This window comes from Apodemus sylvaticus, chromosome 10, assembly GCF_947179515.1.
Source record: "Apodemus sylvaticus chromosome 10, mApoSyl1.1, whole genome shotgun sequence".
Classification (NCBI taxonomy): domain Eukaryota; kingdom Metazoa; phylum Chordata; class Mammalia; order Rodentia; family Muridae; genus Apodemus; species Apodemus sylvaticus.
The window spans coordinates 53,601,072-53,621,619 of record NC_067481.1 but is presented as its reverse complement, the minus strand read 5'-3'; the positions used below and the strand labels follow the sequence as shown (position 1 = coordinate 53,621,619).

At 39.2% G+C, this 20,548-nt stretch overlaps 1 protein-coding gene across 2 annotated transcripts in view; it reads left to right on the top strand.

The window, feature by feature from the left end:
* Rabep1 (rabaptin, RAB GTPase binding effector protein 1) overlaps positions 1 to 20,548 on the top strand; it is a 102,685-nt gene that overhangs the window by 22,344 nt on the left and 59,793 nt on the right. The window contains exons 2-4 of one of the 2 annotated variants that reach the window (XM_052196654.1): positions 6,306 to 6,434; positions 15,237 to 15,440; positions 17,486 to 17,646. In XM_052196654.1, coding sequence (XP_052052614.1) covers positions 6,306 to 6,434; positions 15,237 to 15,440; positions 17,486 to 17,646 — 494 coding nt within the window. The remainder of the gene's footprint in view (positions 1 to 6,305; positions 6,435 to 15,236; positions 15,441 to 17,485; positions 17,647 to 20,548) is intronic. The other variant, XM_052196655.1, reaches the window with a different exon arrangement.

Sequence of the window (20,548 nt, the reverse complement as noted above, 5' to 3'; positions counted from 1 at the left end):
CCTGGCAAATGTCAACATCTGTATTCTTTCCTTGAAATGTCTTTGGTTTTCATGTTCCTATCCTTAGATATAATCTTTACCTACATATAGGTAGGCTGATAGCTATTTATCAAAATTCTAATACTTTCCTACCTATGACCTTGATAGTTCTGAAAAGTTCATACATAATCTATTCAATTTCCTTGTAAATATAACCTTTGTGTTATTATTAATTTATGATGAAAGTCTGATAAGTAATCCCTGATGTAGAGTTGATACTTAGTGTTGCTATAGCACAAATATAGAGAGAATGAAGAAGTATGTCAGTTTACATTTTCTGTATTACCTATACAGGGGAAATTTGATTTGTCTTACAATTTAATCCAACATCCTAATGGACAGTTTATGTTGCATCAAGCTTTGTTCTTGTAAATGATAAAAACTCGAGGCTATCCTAAGCCAGTTATTTTATATTAAATGTATTGATGAGATTTGTTTTTTATTAAACAATTCTTCTTTATGAATTGTTATCTAGAATGATAGAGAAATGATGTTATATGAGTATATTGTTTTTCAGCTGATTTAAACTTAAATCCCCCAAACGCTGAAATACCGAGTCATTAAAATTAGCCTTAAACTCAGGCATTTAATCCCAGCACTCAGGAGGCAGAGGCAGAGGCAGAGGGGCAAGAGAGGCAGAGAGAGAGGCAGAAGGCAGAGAGAGAGGCAGAGAGAGAGGCAGAGAGGCAGAGGCAGAGATATCTCTGTGAGGCCAGCTTTGGTTACATGGTTGAGACACTATCCCAGAGCTAAACCAAACCCACAACAGCAACAACAACAAAAAATTAGCATGTAGGTGTACCACCTTTCACATGTCATGATTACTAATGCCTAGGAGTTTCATTGATAATTCTTTATCTCCTTTCTTATATTTTAAATATTCTACTACTACTACCGTCACCACTACCACCAATATCTCCACCACCTCTACTTTTTCTTCTTTAGATGGTGATGATGGTGATGGTGTGCACCGTGGGAACACATTATAGGGTCAGAAGATAAGTTTTGGGAGTTGGTGCACTTACTCCATCCTGCTGAGGCAGGGCCTCTCTTGTTTGTGCTGCTCTGTTTACTCAGGCTATCTGGTTAGTTAGTGTGCTTCCAGTCCATTTTACTGCTTCCATATCTCAATGTAGGAGTGATGGGATTATGGATACAAATATTCACATCTGATTTTTGTGGGTTCCGGGGGTTATACTTAAATTGTCAGACTCGTATGGTAAATACTTTTAATCTCTTAAGCCATCTCTCAGCCCTGTCCTAGATTTTTATTTTTACTTTTAAATTTTAAATATGTGTACATGCAAATGTGAGTACCATCCTCTGGAATGCTGCCTGCTTCCTTTTGTTACCTTTGCACATAACAGCACAAGACACACAGGTCACAATCCTCCAGCGCCTCCCTATATAAAGACAAAGGCTCGGTCTCCCATTAGCTGAGAGCTCACCAGCTTGGCTAGCTAGTGAGTCCCAGGATTCTGTCTGCCTCCCCAGCTTTGGGATTACAAAGTACACTGTTGTGTTTGGCGTTTTACATGGGTTCTGAGGGTTGAAAGGCAAGCACTTTACTCACTGAGCTGTTCCCTTGGCCTGACAGTAGTAATTTGCTAGCTAGAATACTTGTAGAATGCAGTATGGGAGCCTGGAGGCTTGTTACCAAGTTGGACCATCTCATCTGAGAGAAGTGTGAGCTCTCGGAGATGTATTTCTTCTCTCTGCCCATTGAATCTGAAAGAGTGAGGTTTTGAGATCATTCTAGTGTAGAAGCAGACTGAGCTGGCAAGCACATATGGTTCAGGCATCTGTCACCATTATGGACAGCAGTGGCCAAATTGGTCTTGGTTGTCAATGTTCCAAAGGTAGCTTACCACTGTCAGAGGTGTTCTCTTGTTTTGAGACTAGCCTTTGTCTTTATATAGGGAGGCTCTGGAGGATTGTGACCTGTGTGTCTTGTGCTGTTATGTGCAAAGGTAACAAAAAGGCTGGTACAGCTCTGTATTGCATCTCTGTTTCCAGAGGCGCTGGCATCATTCAAACTCTGTGTCCAAGGAGCTATTGCTGACTGGAATTGACTACCGCTCTGCATGGGTTAAAGCAAGCCTATGTTGGATTGACACTCACTGCCACTCTGGGCAACTTTGCCAAGGCCATCTTTGATGCAGTCTCCAGGAACTCTACCACCTGACCTTTGGAAGAGAGCCTCTTTATTTACTAAATCTCCCAGTCAGGAATTCATGACTGCTTTGTAAAGGTCCATGCCAGGGTCCCTGTGCAGAAGACCCAGGTTTAGCTATGGCTGAAAAACATGAGTGTTGTTTTATTTATCATCAATTTTTCAAGTTTTTGGTTCTTTTATGCAGGCACCAGGGGTTTGGGCTCGAGTCTCCATGCTTGTGTAGCAAGTACTTCTACTGCTGAGCTATCTTCCTACCCATGTATTTGGGTTGTTTGTTTGTTTTTGTTTTTGAGACAAAATGTAGCTCAGGCTCATCTGGAGTTCTTGAGCTTTCTATGTGTTTGAGTTTTTTGCTTGCATGTATGTATGTATGTATGTATGTATGTATGTACACCCAATGTGTACCTGACCCAAACATTAGATCCCCTGGGTCTGCAGTTATAGAGGGGATGCTGGGAACTGAATCTATAAGTCCTCTACAAGAGCAGACTGTGTTCTCAATCCCTGAGCCATCTCTCCAGCCCCAAGCTTCTTTACTTTTGAATTTTGTTTTTGTTTTTGTTTTTTTTTTTTTGGTGTGTTTTTGTTTTTGTTTTTTTCCGATTTGGTTTTTTCGAGACAGGGTTTCTCTGTATAGCCCTGGCTGTCCTGGAACTCACTCTGTAGAGCAGGCTGGCCTTGAACTCAGAAATCCACCTGCCTCTGCCTCCCAAGTGTTGGGATTACAGGCGTGCACCACCACTGCCCAGCTGTTTGGGGCTCTTTATTTCATGTATTTTTCTTTGAGCTCTGTGGTCTGCTGAGTATCTTCTGGTTCAACTCTGGTACCTGGTTTAGCTCATCAGAATGCAGTCTTGCTTCCCTAGGATGTCCTTGGCCATGAGTTTCCCTTCCAGGTTGCCTAGAGAATTTTTGCTCTGCCAACTCCTAATGGCAGCATGCCATGGCCTAGGCTGATGTTGGCAGACAGCTTCTTTTCCCAGTTAGGTGTAGCAGATATGTGGCCTGCCTGCTTTGTCCACTGTCCTGGTCTGGCATATTTTTTTCCAGTTTGTTTTTATTGTATTTTTACATGGTTCATATTGTGCCATGCATAATTTTGTATTTTGTTCTTTTCATTTATATTTCCTGGCTTTGGTTTCTTATTAAATGGATATACCTACAATAGTTAATAATTTTCTGCTTTCCTTCCTTTCTCTTCCTCCATCCTCCTCTCTTCTCCCTTCTTTCTTACAAGGTCTCACTGTTTCCCAGCTGGGCTTGAACCCCTAGGCTGCAGTATCTTAGCTGCCTGAGTAGCTGAATTGTGAGCATACACCCTGTGCCCAGCAGTAGTTTCATTTCAAAATTCGGTGACAGTGCAAGGGGTTTCAGTAACTTTTTTCTCTCTCCTGCACTGATGTTCTGTGGTTTGAAATGGGTGTCTTTTTGGATCTTGAGTAAAATCTTCAAATAAAAGTTTCTGGTTATAGTAAAATATGACCCAGACTTTTCCTTTTTCTAGCTTTGTGTCATTAAACTTAGTAAAGTGTTTCCTTTTGGGGAGGTATATAGTAGGACACAGCTTAGGGTTTTAAGTTATTGCGCATTCTTTCATATCAAAATTAGGGAAAATTAATGTGGTGTGGACCACTCTTTCAGTCCAACACTTGGGAGACAAAGAAAGATGACCGAGGGTTGAGACTGTCTCAATAAACAATAGTGAAACTAGGAAAAGTCACATATGTAAGAATTACTGGATCTTTTCCTTATTTATGATTTTACTTTTTCTTCTTTCAATATTGGTAGTGCTTAATTCAGACATTTTGAGTAAGTGGCTATTTCTTTTTGGACAGTAAGCACTAAAAGTAGCCACTATCTTGAAAAACAAAACCAACCAACCAAATAAAATAAAATAAATGAAACCACAGAGGCTTGACATGGTGGTGTGGCAAGCTCCTTTAATCCAAGGAATTGGCAGCTTGTGGCAGTTGGATCACTGTGAGTTCCAGGCCAACCTTGGCAATTTAACAAGTTTCATATTGGCTGTGGCTTGGGCTGGCTAGAGAGTGAGACCCTGTCCTTTTTGCTCTTCCTGTCCTTGATAAATAAATTAGTAACTTAGCCTTAGCATCAGATGATTTCCCCCTTAGTACTTCAACAACGGTAATGACATTATTTATTGTGTTTGTGAAGGCTAAAACTCCATGCTGTTAAATCCCGAAAGGCTAATACTGTTGAAAGCTGGTGCTGAGGCTAGTTAATTTGTGTGTAGCAGGGAGGGGTATGCTCCGAAATCAGTGAGTATGGAACTTAGCGAGAATCTTGAGGTCAGGAGTGACTTCTAGTCTTTTATGGCTACAAAGGGATTTGATTTCTGTATTTCTTTACTCACTAACTATTCTTAGTTTTAAAATGACAGCTAACATTTATCATTTTTTTCCTACATTCCATGTTAAACACTTTTTGAGCTCTATGCTAATCACTGAGCTATTGAAGTCACCATGTTAGAACATAATATATAGCACGTGCATTTGATGAACTGTTTTCAGTTTAATTTCTGGTTGCATTATGCTATACCTACTTGTAAACTTCTATTTGGAGTAAGTTGACTTTTGTACATGTGACATTAAACATATGCATGTGAAAAGCAGTTATTTTGGCCATTCTGTTTTGTAGAAATGCAATATGCCTAGAGTACTTGAGATAGATGGTTTCAGAAGTTATATCAAAACAGAATGAAAATAAGGGAGTTATTTGTTACACCCTCAAATGGATCATGATTTCTGGAATTGCAATCTGTCTTATAAATATGAGAGAGTCAGTTGTGGGTGTGGACTTGGGTTTGAATTGTGTGGGTCAGAGCCAGGATGGAGTAGGGAGGAGTGGAAACACAATATTTGGCTGAAAAAAAAAATAAAAACAATTTATGTGAATGTTTGACTCTGTAGCCCAGGCTTGCTTGGGACTATTCTAGTCCAGGCTAACATCATACTCATGGTAATCCTCCTGCCTCAGGCAAGGGCTGGGGTTACAAATATAAACTACCATGCCAGGCTTTGGCTGTAATTTTGAGAGCTGCATTTTGGGTTTTGTTTTTTCATTAGTCTTTTGACTTAAATATAAATATAATGATGAATGAATTTAAAATTTTATTTTAAATTGCTAAATTGTACATAATAATATTTTGAAGTACATGTACATTGTAGAATTGTTTCCTTCATTTTTTAGAGGCTTTTTTAATTTTTGTAGTAGTCAGTATGTGCCAGTAATTTTAGTGTTCTTTGGGAAAGCTATTAATTTAAATGTTGGGATGTAACAGTAACTACCAGTAGAAATACGGAGCTCAGAGACTAAATTAAATTCCTTTCTTGATTTTAAATGGTAAAGGGACCCCAGCTAGCTGAAGTAACTAGATAGTGGTTGGCTACTAGTGCTGATGAATGGCCTCCTGAAGGGATTATGTTGATAGCCTTAAGGCTAAGTCAAGGGTTTGTGTTTTGACCAAAACAGCCACTGGCCTAGACCAGAATAGACAGACAATGAGCTCCAGATCTTGAGCTCCTAAGTAAGGAATGTGTCCACTTATTGTCACTGTGGTCAGTACTTATCTGAAATCATCATCTGCCAGTTTTGGAGCTGTGACACAGAACCATGGGTTTGTATCCTTTCCATATGTAATAATTTCCATATAATGTAATGGGTGTTTGGGGACTGGAAGATTAGTTCCGGTTGCTATGGGTGTCCTAGCCAGGATTTTGACAATAATAAAGAAACCGGAAGTAGCAACATTGACGGTGGGGTTAGCTGAGGGATAAATAGCTTAATTAAGTCATTATTTAACTATTCCAGCTATGGATTAATGTTAGGAGCTCTTGTCTTGCACCTGGCTTTGTTCTCTGTGATTATCTGTTTCATTATATATGACTCATTCACAGTATGAAAGTCTAATAGAAGTGTCTGGCTTTTTTTAAAAAAATTACAATTTACTAGAATATAATGGATTTCACTTTCCCTACAAGTTTGATGTGTAGCAGTATGTAGCTGGATGACTATTCTTGTACCTTATCAACAAAATTATTACTTGTTAACTAGTATTTCTTTTTTTCAGTTTCTCTTCAGCAACGGGTAGCAGAATTGGAAAAAATTAATGCAGAATTTTTACGTGCACAGCAGCAGCTTGAGCAAGAATTTAATCAAAAGAGAGCAAAATTTAAGGAGCTGTATTTGGCTAAAGAAGGTAAGCTTGCCAGTCTCTTCTCCAACTTTCCTACCAAAACTGTCTTAAATGTTAAGTTTCTGATAGTACAGTATTTGTCATTGAATAAACCATGGTGTGTGTGTGTGTGTGTGTGTTATAAAAATAATGCTTTTTGAAACTAGGGTTCTCAGTGGAGTTGGGGAACAAGTTGAAAATGCACCATTAAGATCTGTATGTTTTCTGACCATAATCTATTTAGTTTAGTTGGCTGTTCTTAACACTTGAGGTAACAGTCCCTGGTTCTGTTGTATAGAAACTGACATGTTATGGAATTTACTGAGTATTATTTTCTCAGTATGTACTATTAGGTACCTACTTCTGTGGGATACAGTTTATTTAGGTGTGAACATAAAATGGCAGCAGAATTCATGTGGCTCTTTAGATTGATTGACCTGAAGGTGAGGAAAACAGATGGAGCATCATTGTGCTATCAGTTGTTAAGAATGAGTGTTTAAATTTGGTGGGGTGTCTAATTAGGAGGGGCAGGGGAGGTGTTTGCATTCTAGGTGTTGGCTTAGAAGCAGTGTAGATCTGGCTTCCATGGTGCCATTGTGGAACAGCTGCGGCAGTATCAGGCTTACCCAGGAAACTTCTTAGGAATGTACACATTTGGGTGTATTCCACATTTCCTGAGTCAAGAACTGGGATGAGGGTCTGGTGGTCCAATGTTTGGTGTTTTAATAAGCTTCCATGGTGATTCATTGGCAGAGTTTCTGATTTACCAGGACTCTGGGACCGGACTCCACAGTTTGCAATTTTAGCAAGTTATTAGGTGATACTGTTGTTAATGATTTAGGTAGCACACTTTGAAAATCAATAGCCCAAGTCAGTAGCTTTTGTGTTTTTTAATTGAAAAAAATTTTTTGAAAAACATTTTTTTTATTTTAACTTTATTTTATGTACATTGGTAATTTGACTGCATGTCTGAGTGAGGGTATACAGGAGTTACAGTTGTGAGTTGCCATGTAGATGCTGGCAATTGAACCCGGGTCCTCTAGAAGAGCAGCCTGTGCTGTCTTTCCAACCTTGAATTTTTGTTTTGTTTTGTTTTGTTTTTAAGACAGGGTTTCTCTGTGTAGCCCTGGCTGTCCTGGAACTCCCTCTGTAGATCAGGCTGGCCTTGAACTCAGAAATCCCCCTGCCTCTGCCTCCCAAGTGCTGGGATTACAGGCATGCACCACCACTGCCGGCCAACCCTGAAATTTTTATTGAGATAGAATTCTATATATCCCAGACAGACCTTGAACTGGTTACATAGTAGGAGGGTAAGTTCTGATCCTCCTACCTTTACCTCCAGAATGCTCATTAATTTGGTACTCCAGTTTGAACCCAGGCTTTAGGCATGCTAGGCTCTTATCTTAAACTCCTAAAGCAAATCTTGGGCTTGAAAGTCTTTTAAAAAATAATCTCATTAATGTTCTGCAACAAAACTCTGATTTAACTAGGCGTGACATCACACACCTTTAGTCCAGCCTTACCTTCCTGCCTCCTCCTCCTTTTTTCTTCCTCTCCCTTCTCCTTCCTTTGCTTCAGATAGGATTTCTTGTAGTTCAGGCTGACCTTGGACTATTCCTAATCCTCTTGCCTTTCTCACAAGTACTGGCATTACAGATGTGCAATACCATGCTTGGTTTAAGTGGTGCTAGGGATTGAACTCAGGGCCTTGTACACACCAAGCAAACGTTCTACCAAGTTGTGTTCCCAGCCCCTGGTTCTTTCATATATACTCCTGCACATTTGTTAAGCGCCCTCCCTTCCTTTTCTTGGCTGTATAGCACTATACTCCTGAGGTGCCCTGGTCTTCTTAAAGTTATTTCTGCCTTCATTTGACAAAGTGCCACCTTAAACTCTGAGCAATGATGTGGTGTCGAGATGACCTCTTAATACATTTAATACACACATATATAAGGTCCTTCTAGTATTTCCTCTGATGCTAAGTTCACACTCACTATGGTCATGGTTTATGCATCTTTTTCCTCCCATTCTCATGTGAATATGTTAGTCATCTTGTATAGCTCTTCAAGTTTCTTTATTTTAAACTTAAAAATTATTTGTTTTTATGTACCTGAGTGTTTTGCCTGCATGTATGTCTGTGTACCATGCATATCTGGTGATCATGGAGGCTAGAAGAGGCCATAGGATCCCCTGGGCCTAGAACTACCAGACAATTGTGAGCTGTCATGTGGGTGCCGGAAATTGAACCTGTGACCTAGCTTTTTTTATTCAATAAATTCTAGTTAAGTTTGAAAGCTTGTTTGATTTGTTTTCTATTTCTCTTTGTTCCCAAATGAAAATTTGATGTTTTTCCATTTTCCTTGAAGTTATTTTCTGTAAAAACTTAAAAAAAAAAAAATTAAGAGCTCCTTCCTCTCTGTCCCTTTCTCTCTCTGTTCCCCCCCCCCACTTTTTGATTCTTTATGAATTTTACATTATGACCCCCAATCTCACTCTTCTCCCTGTCCCTCCATATTCAGCCTCTGCCCTTGGAACCTTCTTCCCCAAAAGAAAACAAACAAAACAAGACAACAAAAGAACAAAAACTTACCTTGGAAGCTTCGGTGTGTCATGATGTGTCACACAGTATACCCCTTTGCCCAAACAGCTTTTCTTGAAAATTTTCATTGCACTGAGTCGTTTGTCTGGCTTAAGGAATCTGGCTTCTGCACGTTATCAGGTCTAGATCCTCACTGGGACTCCTTTCTACCATCCTACTGTTGCCTGTGTCATGGAGATCCTGCAGCTTTGGTTCTGGAGAACCAGCCCTTTCATGTGCTCCAGCAATTCATAGAGGGAGTAGATGTTGGGGTGGGCCAACTCAAAGCCCTGGATCTGGGCCTGGATGGTAGCTGAGTTCATGGGGGCTGGCTTACCTGTGCCCACACCACCAGTGTTAACTCTATTGTGCTGCCCAGGGAAGGTGCTAGGCTGCTTTCCCATGGAGTTCAGGCTAGGGGTGAGCTTTTCTTTTCTTTTCTTTTTTTTATTATGTATGGGAGTGGGAGTTTGTGCTAGAGCATGTGTGTGGAGGTCAGAGGACAACTTTGGAATTAGGTCTTTGTTTCTACCGATTTTAGGTTTTGGGGATCAAACTTAGGTTACCAGACGTGGACAGCAGGAACTTATTTATACCCACTGAGCCATCTCACTGACCCATAGTTTCTTATGTTTGGCATATATTATCAGTTTTATATGTCTGAATTAAACAGCTTTATGTTAAAATTATTTCAGTTAACTGTACTTTATTATCTGAAATTGTTAACAAATTTAAGCTGGCTATAGAGATAATTGAGGCAGCTTTTTACAAAATAACAGAAGGAATTCTATGATCCTTTCTGAGACCCTAAAGGCAATATATATGGTATATAAGACATCAGTTTTGATTATTTAGTTTTTTTCTTGGATACTTGCCTGTATCATAGTAAAAATCAAATTTAAAACTTTCTTCTCAAGCAGCAGCTTATATTATTGTATCTGTTGTGAAGGTGGAAACCAGACTTGATTATCATTATAGGCACAAACAGTATATAATAGTGTGCTCAGCAGTCTTGCCTTGCAGCAAAATAGGGCAAGGTGACTCATAAATCCAAACACTGTTATTCTCCTGGAAGGAGCAGTTTTGGTACTTCTGTAATTATTGAGCTTGCTTTTATTTAGAATGTCAATGAGTTATAAATGCAAACAGTAATGAGGACTACTAATAAAAGATGACATGTCTGCTTTTTGACTTCTCCCTGCCTGTTTTTGTCTTAGTGTACATTTTCTTTAAGCTGACATCAGTTAGGAATATTATAAAACTTAAAAAACTGTGTTAATTTTCTATTCAACTTTAAGGTATTTTATTGCACCTTTTCTCCTTAAACAGCTTTAGTCCAGCACTTAATACTGCAGCAGTGCTTGTGGTTGGAAACCCTTAGTCCAGAGTGTTAGTAGGACCCTCCTCTCTGGATCTGCAGAAGAAAGGCTGTGCAAGAAAATGATAGAAATGGAGGTGGAGTTTTCTAGTGGTGTCCCAAAGGGCTTTATGCATGGCCATAATTTACATAGTGTTCTGATGCTTTTACTCTCAAATATGAGAAGCTTGGTTTGACATATGTTCACTTAGATATGGATATGAAACAAGGAATATTTTAAATATTAAAATTAAAACTGTTGAGAAAAAAGATAAAACTAATTAGAAAACTTGTATACAAAATATAAAAATAGAGAATAATCCATGCACAATGGCATCTGAATGTGAGCTCAGCATTTGGGAGGTAGAGTTAGAAGGACCTTGAATCTGAGACTAGCTTAGGGATTGATAGCAAGAGCCTATCTGAACGACGGCTCATCAACATTCAGCTGACCCCAGGAAATATAATGTATTAGCTCCTCAGATGACAGAAGACAATGGAATAACATCATCAGAGTTCATAAGAAAAATGGTTGTCAACCTAGAATTTTAATATTTAAAATTGAATTGAGTTCTTGAATAAGGACAAAGTATATCCTTGAGGCACACAAATGCTAAGAATATTTATCACCTCTGCATGGGCACCAAAGTAACTGGTAGAGCCTGAGTTTAAGAGAAGAGAACTAAATGGGGAATGGTTGGGACATAAACTATACAAAGCTGAGAAACAGAAATATGACTACTTAAAAGAATCCAAAAAACATTCCAGCTCATATACACAAAAGTTTTAAAGAGCATTTTTCAGCCTGAGATTGCTCAGTAGTTTGTCCTTGTGGGAGATCCAGATTTGGTTCCTAGTACACACTCACAACTATCTTCTAACTCTAGCTAGAGCAGATTTGATGCTCTCTTCTGTCCTCTGCTAGCACCAGGCATACACCCGGTATATATATGTACGTCAAGGTAAAATGTACTCATATATGTAAAGTAAAATAATACTAAAAAAAAAAAAGTCTCCTGGAAGAAACTAATAAAAATACAAGTTTAATTACAGTTATTGGATCGCCAAAACAAAGAAAGATAAAGACAAAAGCAGAAAGGAATGGCTGGGCAGAGGGAAGTAGTCGGTGTAGGAGGGGACGAAAAAGGGGGAGTGTGATCAAGATGATAATTCATGTAAAGAATGCCATGAAGTCATTATGTACAATGTATGCACAATTTATTAGCTGATAAAAACATGGGAAAATTAAACAAAACCAACCCAAATATCTGGGTGGCTTAAGCAGAAGGACTGGTATACAATAGTTCTACCTTTAGGTTTTTTTTAAAGAATTATTTATTTTATGTATATGAGTACACTGTAGCTGTCTTCAGACACACCAGAAGAGGGCATCTGATCCCATTACAGATGGTTGTGAGCATCATATGGTTGCTGGGAATTGAATTCAGGACCTCTGGAAGAGCAGTCAGTGCTCTTAACCACTGAGCTATCTCTCCAGCCCTACTTTTAGTTTTTTGAGAAACTTCTGTGTTCTTGTTTTTTGTTTTTTGTTTTCCCGAGACAGGGTTTCTCTGTATAGCCCTGACTGTCCTGAAATTCACTATGTAGAGCAGACTGGCCTCGAACTCAGAAATCTGCCTGCCTCTGTCTCCCAGAGTGCTGGGATTGTAGGCGTGTGCCACCACACTTCTGTGTTCTTGCATCAGTTCTTTATTATTTTGTCAGAGTTCCTCATAGATAATATAACAAAATAAAAAGAAATTAATTACAAAATTAAAAATTAAGGAAAGATTTCCCCTTTTTGAAAAATTATGTTTGTTTAAAGAATTGTTCATTATTTGACATATTAAAATGTACAATATTTAATATTGATTATGATCCATGTTATCTAATATGAAGGAAGAATTAGTACCAGTATTTTCAAATTTTTGTAACAAACTGCAAGTGACATTGTATAGGTAGTATTATCTAGACCAAGATAAAACTTAGAAAAGATGTAACAAGGCATCACAAGAACTTTAAGCATGCATCTTTTTGAAATACAGATGTCTAAATCCTCATTAAATGGTTGAAAATCAAACAACACAAAAGAATCAGATTGTGACCAATTGGACTTCATCCTAGAACTGCAAAGTTGGTCAAACACACACTCATTGTAATACTATCTCAGTAGCCTAGAAACCAGACTGGACATAGTGGTGCACAGCTTTGATCCAGCACTCAGGAGGCAGAGGCAGTTGAGTTCCTGTGAATACATAGAGAATTCCAGGACATCCAGAGCTTACATAATAGAGGAGACTGGTTTCAAAAAATAAAAGGATAAAAGCCAAAGTATTCAAACTTTTCAGTTGATTAAGGAAAAGTAATTTGTAAGACTGTACACCTATTCATGATTAAAAACTAAACTAGATACAGAAGGGAAATTTGCCAACTTGACAAAGGACATTTACAAAATACCCATGCATCAGCTTGTCTGTCTGTCCGTCTCTTGTGTGTGTGTGTGTGCGCGCGCACGCGCGCGCATTTATGTGACACACTGGCATGACAATAGAAAGGCACTGTGAGGGACAAGGAAGAGAAGTCTCAGTGGAGGAAGGGGTTTAAGAGAGTGATGAGGGTAGAGAAAAAGTCAAAGATACTATACTATATACTTTTTATGCAGAAATTATATAAAATGACACAGCAGAACAGTGACTTATTTCTGGTAGAAGAGCATTGAAGAGATGATGGTTAGGGTTAGGATTAGACCTTTTACTAGGATAAAATATAAACAATGGAAAAAACTGGGGAGAATGTCAAAAGGGGCACCAGGATGGATTATTGAGAAGAGTTATTTAGACAAGTTATTAACACATAGGGGGCTTCCAAGAGAGGTCAGAGACAGATAAAAACATAACATTTCAGGGGCTTTGATGAGAGGAGTCATAATCTGTAACTGGCAGACTTGTCAGTCTCTTGTGCCTTTCTGAGGATTTGGAGGTTGGGGGTGTTCACAGTCCTAGCCTGCAGCCTTTTCTTATTCTCATGTCTATTATTCTCAAGCAGGCCAGGAGTCAGGGAATGGGGTGGGGCATAGGGCATGTGGCTACCAATACCTGCTTTGATGTAAACTCACTTTCCCCATTGAAAGGTCTTGGCACTGGGAAGTCTGTTAGCTAGGGGTTCAGTGTCTCAGTAAGGGTGCCATTTAGTATTCGGGAGAGAGAAAAGGCACATACAGAGATGTGGCCTGCACAGAGGCTGGATTCAGATATTGTCTGGAGGTGAGTTGTGCACAGGTAGTCTGATCCCAGGTTGAGCTTTCAACCCTGTCGACCTAGTAGGCGGGGCTTCCACCTTCTTGGGATAGATGGAGTTCAGTCACATCCCCTGGGCCCTCTGGCCCTTATTGCAGTTACAACCCCCTACCCCCACCCCCAAGCAGGAGAAGTATGTGGCTATCAGTCACATATGAGCCGCACCAACCCTTCCCACAGGTAAATAAGGTTTCCCCAAGCTCTTAGTCCAAGCCAGTGAGAAGTACTTGCTGTCAAACCCTGAATTACCCCCAAAACTGTATATAAATTCTTTACAGGGAATTAAAGGTGTATGAGAACTACTCTGTCATCTGAGAGCTTCTGTCATAGGAGCCGTAACACTAGGGAAGAGGTCTACTCTCCTGAAATACCACCAGCCGCTCTGCTGCTATCCTCCCTGGCTAAGTGGCCTTTTGTTGGCCCACCAGACTCGACTCAGCGCAGGGCAGTGTGGGTAACCGGTAGCACGGTAGCACAGTGAGACTGAAGTAGTATCAGCTGTGGTGGCAGCAAAAGTGACTTCCCCCACCTGCTCCCCACCTCTTCCCTCTGCCAAAACAAGGCCTCCTTGTAAGGGCTAGGCAAGTGCTCTACTGCTGAATTGCATTTCCAACTCTACTCTTGGAAATCATGACCATGTTTATGTTCTATCTAGGCTTAAGTTGTGTGGTGAACATGTGATATCAACTTAATATTTTAAGAGATTATAAACAGTGATTGAGAAAGTAATCTTAGCTTTATCAACTCTAATTACTATGCAGTATGGCTTTCTGCCATTAAATATGTCTTGAAGGCTTACTCTTGAAAATTACCATACTTAAAGACATTTACAGTATGTCATTTTATCATTGCAACAGTCCTGTACAGTGGCCATCTTTAATTTCCATTTTGTAGATTTGGATACTTATACCTGAGTAGTAAAATAATTTGATTATTGGTGCTGGAGAGATTGCTTAGTGGTTAAGAGTACTGGCTGTTCTTCCTGAGGATCTATTCCCAGCACTTACATACCAGACACAACTGTGTAACTACAGTCTTGGGAATTTGATGCACTTTCCTGGCGTTCAAAGGCACCAAACAAATGTGGTGCACAGATATATGTGGTGCACAGATATGTGTAGTTAAAACACCTATACACAGGGCTGGAGAGATGGCTCAGTGGTTAAGAGCACTGAGTGCTTTTCTAGAGGTTCTGGGTTCAATTCCCAGCAACCACATGATGGCTCACAACCATCTATAATGGGATCTGATGCCTGCTTCTGGTGTGTCTGAAGAAAGCAACAGTGTACTCATAAAATAAATAAATGTTTAAAAAAACCCAGAAAACATTCATATACAAAAACAAATTTAAAAAAAAAGATTTTGATTGTGTTCATTTAGTGAGAGGTAAAAGCCTAACTATAGTAACAAAACTGTGACCTTCCCCAGCGTGTTAGATAGTTTAAATACTATGTTATTGAAACCCAGCATGCTTTATATTTCTATTAAGATAGCTTCATAATCTATATTAACATTTTAAAATTCAATTTCTTCATCTTTTTGGGTCTGATAATGTGAACTACACATTAATGGAAAATCTTTTACTTTTTCCCCAGAGGATCTGAAGAGGCAAAATGCAGTATTGCAAGCTGCACAGGATGATTTGGGTCACCTTCGGACACAGCTGTGGGAGGCTCAGGCAGAGATGGAGAATATTAAGGCAATTGCCACAGTTTCTGAGAATACTAAGCAAGAAGCTATAGACGAAGTTAAAAGGCAGTGGAGAGAAGAAGTTGCTTCACTTCAGGCCATAATGAAAGGTAAAGACAAAAGATCAGGGTGTAGACCTTCTAAGATCAACAAATCCTGATTCTTGATACCATTTTCATGGTCTTAAAATATATTTGTGGTCACAATGCACTTTAGTGCACTGGGTAGTGGTGGTGCGTGCCTTTAATTCCAGGACTCAGGAAGCAGAAGCAGGTGGATCTTTGTGAGTTTGAGGCCAGCCTGGTCTACAGAGTAAATTCTAGGATAGCCAGGGCTACACAGAGAAACCCTGTCTTGAAACTGCCTCTCAAAAAAAAAAAAAAAAAAAAAAAAACAAAAAACAAAAAACAAAAACAAAAACCCAAAAAGCATTTTCTATTTATATATTTGGCTTTATTTACTGTCATCCTCAAGATGTCAGGTGAAAGAGAAACCAGAGGTGTTGTAATGAATGGACACATTACTGGTGTCTTTAACAGATCTAATAATGGAAACTTAGCGAGATGATGTATTAAATGAGGGTCGTAGTTACTTGTATGATTTAAAGCAGGCTTTAAACCTGGACTTTTATTTGTTTAGATTTTAAGTATAATGTATATTTATATGTGAAATATTTGTTTGATGGGCAAGAATGTCCTTAAGGCTAAAATGGACTTGATGGAATGCTTATGACTGAAGGAAGTGTAATAGTGTGTAGCTTCTCCCCTTTCAGCACAGTGCTTCATCACTTCCTTCGCTTTTGAGAATAATGACAAAATGAAATAAGGTGTTACCTTAGTCTTTGGGATCTTGGAGTTCGTTAACATTTACGATGTGTACCAGTGGTAACTGCCCTATCCCAGGTGGCCTTTGCATTTGTGTTCCATTTTTTACATAGTATTCCTTGAGAGGAAGCAGTACGGTTGCCTCTGTTTCACTAAGGGTTACTCTAGTCTCATGTAATAAGTCTGATATATTGGTTTATCTGTACAGGAGTTAATTTTTCTCATAGAAATCAAATTCATCTGTAGGTAAGCTAGGGATGGTCATAACAGATCTGTTACCCTCGCCATATCCTAGAGTTTTCGGCTATCTGCGTCTATATAGTTAACATGTTCTTTAAAATTTCATCTTTGCTTTGTGACTGAAAAATACTTATACCTCCTTCAGTCTACATTAGAAAAAGAAAAAAAATTCTAGAAATCTCCTTGCTCTATCTTCCTCAAACCTTGTTGACAAAGTATGTGGGTTACCTTATAAGGATATTGAAATGTAATTTTAAGCCTTTGCATTTAGTTTGGTGCTGTGAGGTAGGTGATCCCACTAAGCTGCTTTACTTAGCTTAAAAGTGTAGTATTTATATTGAACAGCATAAAGTCCGAAGTTTGGTCTTGTTAGTAATGAGTAAAGGAGTAAAACTTAGGGCTGGAGAGATGGCTCAGTGGTTAAGAGCACGTGTTGCTCTTGTAGAGGACCTGGGTTCACTTCCCAGCACCCCCAGGGTGGCTCCCAACTGCTTGTAACTACAATGGGTTCTGACACAGTCTTCTGACTTCTGTAGGTAACAGGTATGCACATAGAGCAACACGTACATGTAGGTGTCACTCAAAAAAGACAAATCTTGAGAGAGAGAGAGACAGAGAGAGAGAGAGACAGAGAGAGAGAGAAAAAAGTATTGCTTGCCAGGTGATGTTTCAAGACTGAATTAAAGAGGAAGCCATTTTTTAAAAACTTTATAGAATTTGTCTCAATTTTAGAATCTTAACTTTTATAGTAAAATATCCCAGAAAAAATACTTCCTTTCTTACATGTTCCCAGTTAGAATGAGATGTTGTATTTGTTTTGGGAGCCACAGTAGAGGGTCAAAGATCGATGATTTGGGAGAGGGTTTTAGATGTGAGTGGGAAGCTTCACTTTGAACCGTCCCTAGGTTTTCTTGTCAATAGCATATGACAGTCTGTTGTGAAGATTGATGATGAAGTAATGCAGTCCTTATGTTCATTCATAATAAGAACTAGAATGTTTTTTATTGTCTCAAGCTCTTAACATAACTTAACTCTAGTGAACACGGTATCTGCCCCATAACGTTAGACATGGACTATGTGATGTTTTATAGAGACAGTCCGTGACTATGAGCATCAGTTTCATCTGAGGCTGGAGCAGGAGCGAGCGCAGTGGGCACAGTATCGAGAGTCTGCAGAGCGGGAAATAGCTGACTTAAGAAGAAGGTTGTCTGAAGGTCAAGAGGAAGAGAATTTAGAAAATGAAATGAAAAAGGTATGCAGGAATATCATTCACTTACACAATTAGAATTGCTTGAGTCTAAAAGCAAAGTGTTTAAAAGCATTGTTGTAGAACTGGAAGTTGAATGCTGTGCCTTCTTTCTCTTGAAGGAGTTCCTTGTGCACTAGACAGCGCTTTCCCCTCTCCTCCACAGTAATGTGCCTTACTGTTTCCAGATCCTTGATAGGATGTCATCTCTTCATGAGGCTTTCCTTACCTCTGTTTAAGATTGCAACCTATCTGCCTCTTCCTCTGAGCTTCTAGGACTCTCCTGATTTTCTGTACCCGGCTTCAGGTTTTTCTTTGCACAGCATATTTCCTTATAAAACAGAATTCACCTTTTATTGTGTTTGTTTACTGCTTTTTTTCCGGTTTGGTAGACTGTGAGTTCCCTGAGGATGTAGTAGTCTATCTGTATGTATTAAGTGGTGGGATGGTGTCTAGCACATAGATGCTCAGTGAATTCATGTTGGTTGAGAGATGCTGCTTGTTACTGTGTCTAAGCAATATTTTAGGGGCTGGAGAGATGGCTCAGTGGTTAAGAGCACCCACTGATCTTCCGAAGGTCCTGAGTTCAAATCCCAGCAACCACATGGTGGCTCATAATCATCTGTAACAAGATCTGACCCCCTCTTCAGGAGTGTCTGAATACAGCTACAGTGTATTAGGACACTAGTTAATTTTTTTCATCATACTTTGGTTTCTATGACAAATGCTACATGTATTATGCCTGAACAATACCATACAATACCTTAACAGAGGCAACTATATGACAGAGACATTTTAACATTGAGAACATTAAAAATACTTATTTATTTTGTATGTGGATGTGTGTACACATGTGTGCCACAGTAAGTGTATGGAGGTTAGTTTTAAACCAGCTTTTCGGAGTTATCTTCTTCCACCGTGTAGGTCCTAACTCAGGTCATCAGGCTCCATGGGAGGAGACAATTGAGCCAGCTGCTTCACCCTCATTGAGACCATTTTAAATAACCTTTAAGTAGTTTGATTACAGAAATTATTTTGTGAATTTATAATGTATATATGTTTTTTAAAAGATTTGTTTGTTTGTTTGTTTATTTATATGAGTACACCATTGCTCTCTTCAGACACACCAGAAGAGGGCATCAGATTCCATTACAGATGGTTGTGAGCCACCATGTGGTTGCTGGGAATTGAACTCAGGACCTCTGGAAGAACAGGCGGGTGTTCTTAACCACTGAGCCATCTCCCCAGCCCGATAATGTATATATGTTTTTAAGAACATAAAATAATTAAAAATTAAAATTTTAAAAATGGTTAATAATGATCTTGGCTAGTAATCTTTGCTCTCTTTATATAGATGTGTAATTATTACTTCTATAATCATATTATTTGCTACTTTAAAATTTTTTAATTTTTTTTAAAGATTTATTTATTTTATATATGTAAGTACACTGTAGCTGTCTTCAGACACCCCAGAAGAGGGTGGCAGATGTCATTACGGATGGTTGTGAGCTACCATGTGGTTGCTGGGATTTGAACTCAGGACCATTGGAAGAGCAGTTAGTACTCTTAACTGCTGAGCCATCTCTTCAGCCCCAAAATTTTTAATTTTTAAACTAGCTTTTATTTTTATAAAATTTACTGTGTGTGTGTGTGTGTGTGTGTGTGAGATGCTAGAGGTAAATGTCAGGAGTCTTCTTTCCTTTTCTACCTCTCCATTTCTAAAATTCTTTTTAGTTATACTTTTTTATTCCATGTTTTGATTATATTTTTGCCTCCCCCAACTCCTTCTAGATCCTCCTCACCTCCCTCCCCATCCAGCTTCATGTTTTTTTCTTTCTCAAAACTGAAACAACCTCCCTCCTCCTAAATGAAAATCAAACAAAAAAGAAACAAGACCCAAAATACCAAACCAAAACAAAAGTACACAAAAGAACACATAGTCTGTTTTGTGTTGACTTAACACCTGCCTTGAAGTGTGATTGATATATCCAGTGATACTCCATTGAAAAAAGCTGATAGCCTTTTGCCAGCAGGTACCAATTGCAAGGAACATTTTGGTTAGGGATGGGATTTTGTATCCACTTCTTCTTCCTGCTGGATTTTTGTCTCCCTTGAACCTGTACAGGTCCTGTGTGTGCTGTCACAGTCTCTGTGCATTCATTCATATGTGTACCAGCCCTCTTGAAGACACTGTTTTCTTAGGGTTAACTACTACATCTTGCTTTTCTGCATAGTTACTTGAGTCTTCAGGGGTGGGGTTTGATGAAGACACCCTGGTTTGGGCTGAGTGCTCCAAAGTCTCTCACTTTGTCCAGTTGTGGGTTTCTTTGTTAATAATTCTTATCTGAAAAAAGAAGCTCTGAAGAGGGTTAGATGATGTACTGTTCTGTGGGCATAGTAGTATGTCATTTAGAGTCATTTTATGGCTGTGTTCCTTTAGCAGAATAGTAGTAGTAAGCTTTCCCCTAGACCAGTGACCTATTTAGTCCCAGGTTCTTGGCCACTTCAGCAGTATCAGTTATGGGCTCTGTCTTTAACTTTAATTGGGGCAGGAGTGATGTTGGGGGTGGGGTGGGTGGTTACTTCTGTATAATTTGTGCCACTGTTGCACCAGTATATCTTGCAGACAGGTCACTCTTTTGTCTGTCTGTCTGTCTGTCTGTCTATTTATCTCTCTTTTACTTACTTTACATCCTGTTCACTGTCCCCCTCCTGGTCACCCCCTCACCTTCTCCTCTAAGCGAGTGGGGGCACCTTGGGAATGCTCCCAACCCTGGCACTTCAAGTCTCTGCAAGGCTAGGTGCTTCCTCTCCTAATGAGGCCAGAAAAGGCAGCCCAGCTGGTAGAACATATCCCATGTATAGACAACAGCTTTTGGGATAGCCCCTGCTCCTGTTGTTTGGGACC